This window comes from Battus philenor, unplaced genomic scaffold, assembly GCF_028537555.1.
Source record: "Battus philenor isolate CCGP_79_NKW_IND1 unplaced genomic scaffold, ilBatPhil1.0.hap1 SCAF_23, whole genome shotgun sequence".
Taxonomy (NCBI): Eukaryota; Metazoa; Arthropoda; class Insecta; order Lepidoptera; family Papilionidae; genus Battus; species Battus philenor.
Window position 1 is genome coordinate 4,441,946 of NW_027181686.1, and position 6,441 is coordinate 4,448,386.

General features: G+C 36.1%; 1 protein-coding gene across 3 annotated transcripts in view; it reads left to right on the forward strand.

The window, feature by feature from the left end:
- The window catches only part of LOC137924172 (calcium release-activated calcium channel protein 1-like), a 60,671-nt gene extending 56,034 nt beyond the window's left edge, over window positions 1-4,637 (forward strand). For 2 of the 3 annotated variants that reach the window (XM_068767531.1, XM_068767532.1), the window contains 3 exons: window positions 430-696; window positions 1,535-1,636; window positions 2,372-4,636. In XM_068767531.1, coding sequence (XP_068623632.1) covers window positions 430-696; window positions 1,535-1,636; window positions 2,372-2,517 — 515 coding nt within the window. In that variant the 3' untranslated portion in view covers window positions 2,518-4,636. Of the gene's footprint in view, window positions 1-429; window positions 697-1,534; window positions 1,637-2,371 lie in introns of all 3 variants that reach the window. The other variant, XM_068767533.1, reaches the window with a different exon arrangement.
- The last annotated feature ends 1,804 nt before the right edge of the window (window positions 4,638-6,441 follow it).

A 6,441-nucleotide genomic window follows, 5' to 3' on the forward strand; every position in this document is an offset into this window, starting at 1 on the left:
AGACGCCCACTTTATGGCCTAAGACTCCCTCAAAATCGATCTTGCGCTGACCGTATCCAGCAAATTCCAGCCACCGTTACTATGTCATAGGTAGGCAACCTCGCTACGGCTATCGGTTGCACGGGCGATGTGGCTCATCTACTGCGACTTCAGACAGGCAATTCTTCGAGCCACGTCGGTGACCTTGGTTCTTCTGCGAATTACCTCATTTCCGATTCCGACAGCGAAATTCCGAGCATAACACTCTTCTTTAGCTTAAGCTTTCGGCAATAAGAAAACTTATGTATTGCCGTTGGCGTACTTATTTAAATATATACCTGGCTCGTCGGCGAAGAATTCATTGCATCCTGGGGATTTTTTAACAAACAGTACATTTTCTACTGAATAGATTAATAAGCCGTCATTGATAAATGTTATTTTATATTATAGGTTTCGCGATGGTAGCCATGGTAGAACTACAAATCAACGAGCCCACCAACGTGCCCGAATGGCTGTTCGTAATGTTCGCTGTCTGCACGACGGTGTTGGTAGCCGTCCACATATTCGCCCTCATGATCTCCACGTACCTGCTACCGAACATCGACGCGGTCAGCAAGATGGAGACGCCTGGCGGTCCTACAAGAGCACTCAGGGATTCCCCGCACGAACGGATGCGAGGCTTCATTGAGCTCGCATGGGCGTTTAGCACCGTTTTAGGTCAGTTGTGTTTGCAATCATTAAAATATTTAATGATATAGAGGGCCTGATAGTATATGCTATTGTTTAGGAAATAAATGCCGGTGACGCTAGGGGCGTTATGAAATGAATCCCCGAATGAAACCCCGTACCTAGTTGCGAGACAAGTACGCGTGTTTCTGCACGACTCGATGACAATGAGAAAAGCCGTGTACACTGCACACCGTCATCGTCGCCGTTCGATAACCAAACGGTCTCATTGTAAACGAGGCAGAATCGTTTATTACAAGGAACGCCAAGGTAGAAGCGGTGTTGAACTCGTTTCTCACTTCTTCCGTAATGTTAGCCAAGCAATAGCAACCCACCGGGTGGAGGTTGGACCTTTACGAGGAAGCTTGTGTCGGAATGCTGAACAGATACTATTGACGACTGCCAGTCCAGGACGAGATCACACGTGGGGGTCTTTGAGTGTAATTACTCCAACTCACTCGTAAGGAGACTACAGCGATTACTATTGTCCACCCACAAGGACAGATAATCTTCCTAAGATCCTCGGATAACGCTGAAAACAGTTCGCTTTCCACCAATCCTATTGAAAATCTTTAGGAGATCTATGTCTAGCGGAAAACGTCTAACATCTGAAAATATGATGACGAATGATCCATTTAAATAATGGTTTTATTTTATGGTCAGAAAAATTCCCGACGCTTTTTAATCTTTTCTAATCTTCATTTGTGGATAATTGACCTGAGTTTACTTATTTTATTAATACACTATTAATGAACGAATAATGTTGCGTTTTATTAAAATATTTGTTTAATTTAATAAAATAAATTAATCATTTTTTTAAACATTCAAGGACTCTTTCTATTTCTGGTGGAGATCGCGATTCTCTGCTGGGTGAAGTTCTGGGACTACTCGTTCGCTGCTGCTACAGCTGCAACGGTGATCGTCATACCAGGTAATCAAACTTGTATAATATACAGGTTTCATATTCGTTGTTCTAATGCGATGACGTCAACAAATACGACTCTCGCTAATACGTCCAATTAAATATACTCGCTTCAACACTATATCAGCAGACAGACGCCCACTACATGACATAGACCTTCCACACAGATAGACATAATGACCGGTTTTGGGTTCCCGCGTCTATATAGTCCAATTAGTGGTCCAACTAGCCATAACGGCCGAGTGCTGCGCAAACGATGTACTCTGTCCACTGGGCAGAAATTTATGTGTGAATCTCCACATTTCTGATTCAATTTCGTAGCGAAACACCGAGCGAAGCCCCATCCATTGATCTCTGGGTGACCTTGAGCCTTCTTGTAAGGCCCATTGTTAACGACCACGTCTTATATATACTGTGTGAATCATTAAATATAATTTAATTATAAAATTACAAACTTTTATTAGTCTTTTAGTACAGATTATATTCGTGGATACTTTTTGGGATCAGGGAGTTTAAAGTAAAATGGAGTTCTCTTCTCTAACATTTTTCGAAAAAGAATCAACATTATGATAAGTTCTAAATGCAATTTTTCAAACACTACATATCAAAGAAATAACCAAAGTTAATAATTTAACATTCATTTATTTTAATTTACATGAAGCTGGTATTAATGATCAGAACAATATACGAAAATTTTTGGTTTACACAATATATATTGATCTAATTTTAACCTGTTTGTTTCAGTTCTTATAGTGTTCGTCGCCTTCGCAATTCATTTCTATCACTCTCTCGTGGTGCAGAAGTGCGAAACCTCCGTGCAGGATATCGAGCAACTGGAAACCATGAAGAGAGAACTCGACACCGCCACGGTCAAGGTCAACATGTTTTAAAAACACGACATTCGATAGTCAATTTAATATCGATTAAATAAATCAAAGTGTGTCAATAAATATACATGTCCCCTATTTACATAAAATAATTCCTGACAAAAACAAAATAAGCTCCCAAGACATGCTCAATTCAGTTGTTTATCTTATCTATTGAATTTATCATACATAGGGAACAAAAATAAAAAATATCGAAAACATCTATAAACTAAATATATAATAAATTTATTCGCTGTAATCAATTTCAGACGCTCTGTTTAACAATAGACGAATTCGAAAAATCTCAAATTGAAGAGATTTCGTCATAATTAATAGTTGCGTAGGTTTATTCGAATATTCTTCCTCATATTCAGTTAAATATTTGTCAAATAAAGAGCTTTTTCAACATTAGCGTCACTATACAGAAAATTATTCATCTAAATATATATTGTTTTTCACAATACATAGAGTCCCTTGTTGTTCCATCGATGTTGCCAAATGACTCATTCATTTGGCAACCTAAAATGTTTTTAGTTACATGTATTATGCATACGCATTTATAATTTACTCAAAATTACTTAATTCATAAGCAGTATATAACGAGTCGTGTGTAAATATGGGGATATGTAAATTAATAAATCGATAGTCTAGCTTATTAAAAACGAAAAGTTTTTTCGACTAAAGCGCGAAGTATAAAATGTAAACAAAATGGCTTTAGTTGAAGCGAATAATGTATTAATTAAGAAATTAACGAAATAGTAACGTTATATTATTACGATTCTCATTGTATATAAATAATTATTAATAGAATTTTATTGATTTAGTGCTTACGTTATAAAAATTGCGATAATACTATAATATATTTCAAAATTATGTTGCACATAATATAAAAGTTGACAGGTAATGTATTTTTAATCAGCTGTCTAAAAGAAAAGTGTTAATAAAGCTAAAGTTATCTGTGCCAACTGTATATTAAAATGAAAATGAAGAATGCATGTAATTTCAACTGTTAACATTTCGTGTAGTACATTCGTAAATTATCAATAAAATTATTCTAATAATTATTCTAAACATTAAAGAGGTATTTTAAAAACAAATTAAATATAAAAAGTGATCGTTTATAAGTAAATAGATAAACATAAAATAACTTGGTCTGTACTAAACTGATTTGATTATTTTTCACATAGAAATTTTCAAACAATTCACTTTTAACAAGAGTTTTTATGTATTTAACCCACAAATATGTTCAAAGCAATGGTAGTAATGGGACAAATGTGGTTAAAGACAACCAACTGTACCAGATTAATTTGATTTTTCAGTAATCCAAACACAAAGATGAAAATGTTGAGTTTTAGCACATTTTACTGTTCATATAAAAGTTAATTTATTTATTTATTTTTTAGAAATAACATTAAAAGGAACTGTTTGATAAACCTAGTGTTATGAGAATCATACGTCTCGATTTCGATATAAAAAGTTGTACGGCAGCAATAACATAAAATGTGCAAATTATTTAAAATTTAAAATTGTGTATCCCAAATTTATGGCTAGAATCTACGTATTGAGATCTTTACAACACGATGAGTATGAATTTTAAAACTATTACATTAATATTAAAGAAGAATTTTTTTAACAAAATATTTTTGGGTCTTATAGTTCACTCAAGTTCATGAAAAAATTTAGTGAAATTTATTATTTATTGAATTATTTAAATAAAATAAGTATTGTTAATATTCTCAAGTTCATGAAAAATATTGTTAAAGGTATTATTTATTGAATTATTTATTTTTATTGGAATAATATTAGAATTGTGTATTTTGACCATTAGCCCATACGGATGCATAAGCTTCTATAAGGAGTAATGTTTTCCATATTTAAATAAACAACGTAAGTGTGGACAAAAACAGGCTAAATTAATTTATTGCAATATTTGCTTTACTTAGTTCCACATAGAGTATTTATTTTGGGCTTTTAACAAATTCTTTGTGATACAGTTAATATTACATTTAATGCTTTTTGCATAACTGAATAAATAATCTTCGTAAACAAAAAGTCATTCACTCGAATATGAACCAGTGACAACTCTCAATCAGTATTGTTAAAATTAAGTTGATTGGACTCGAATTCTCATATTGTTATATTCATTGTTAAAATGTAAGATATTAAATAAAGAATCAACATAAAATTTATTACACATTTAGTGTCATTTATTTCTTTACCATCGTATTTAAAAACAAACCTGTCTAGTATAGCAAAAGTTTAATTTAATTGAAATGGATCAGTGAATGCAACTATACCGGCACATTAATAAAATACATTTCATAATTGAGTTCTTAACACAATTACATAGAGGATACATTGACATATGAAGATATATTTAGTACTTTATTGTTTTCAGTTCTAAGTATTAATGAAAACTATACCATAAGAATCTTATTGCGTTTTCGTTTGATACATTGCCATTTTCATAGTTTACTGTTTCAACTAGTGTACATGAAAATATTGTTGAACGATCCTCTGTCACTCCTCCCAGTGTGTTATTGCCACTTGAACCTATATATTTTCTCGACCGCTTACTAACCCACATGTTCCGAACGACTCCAAAATAATCATCTTGTTGAAAGACTACAGACTTTGCGAAACGGCTGAAGTGCATTAAAACGATAACTTTTGCGTCGCTCGACTAGGGTATTATTATCGCAGGTGAATAAAAAACTATGTAAAAATCATTCCGTAATGGCGTTCCGTATGGTGCAGTCATGCTATCTACTCAGTCTTTTATTTCATTTAGAATATAGAACCTCTCTGTTCTCCTTCTGTTCTCTCCTCCTAAAAACGCTAATGCTTTCTAAAGACGTAACAACAGTTGCCCCAAAACAGTAACGGATTAAGACGACATTCGGTCGGAAAGTGCGGAGGAAGTCCGACTTGCCACCGCGGCTGCCGATCTGGAAATGTATACCTACAGCAGCCGCATAGAGGATAAGGTGGGTGCGGCGTTCTGCGTCATGCGGGACGCTGCAGAGTTGCATACTAAGAAACTCAAGTTGGGCGACGCAACTTCTGCACTGTATACCAAGCAGAGCTGCTGGCTCTAGCGGAAGCATCAGGGTACGCGGCCAGCGGGTCCGCGCAGACATGCGCCATAATGAGCTACTCGAGGTCCGCCCTCGAAACTGTCGCAAGACTGGACACCCTCCATCCTTTAGCGTTAAGAGTGAAGGAAAATATTATGGAAGTGAGAGAAAATGGGGAGGATGTAAGATTATACTGGGTGAAAGCGCACGCGGGGATGGAGGGGAATGAGAGGGCGGATCAGTTGGCCAAGGACGCGGCCCTAAAGAGTAAAAGAAGACCGGAATACGAGAGATGCCCCGTTTCATTCGTCAAGTGACAATTGAGACTGGAGTCGCTCGACGAATGGAACAGGAGGTATATGGAAGGAACAACGGCTTCATTGACGAGGATATTTTTCCCGGACGCCATTTCAGTCTACCGCGTGCTCCGCAGTGTCGAGGTGGACGCGGTCTCGGCCTAGCTCTTCACGGGGCACGGGTGATTTTCTGAGCACCTCCACAGGTTCAAGCCCAAGGAGGACCCCTCGTGCTTCTGTGAACCGGGCGTGGACCAGACTGTGATCCACCTTGTGGCCCAGTATACCGCATTCGGGGAACTCCGGTTCGACTCCGAGTGCCGGTCTGGTGTGAAAATCAGGGAGGAATCAATAGCCTCCCTGATAAGAGAAGAAAAAACCAAAGAAGAGTTCCTCCTACTCTGTAGAAAAATAATAAGTATAATAATAGATAGAAATAAAAGCTAATAAAAATGTAAACAACAAAAATCAAAAAAAAATAATGTAAAACCAAGTGATATTGTAATAATCCTATATAGAAATAAAATAATAAAAATGTAAAAGTAATGAGGGAAGTATGAAAGGCGTTACAGAGC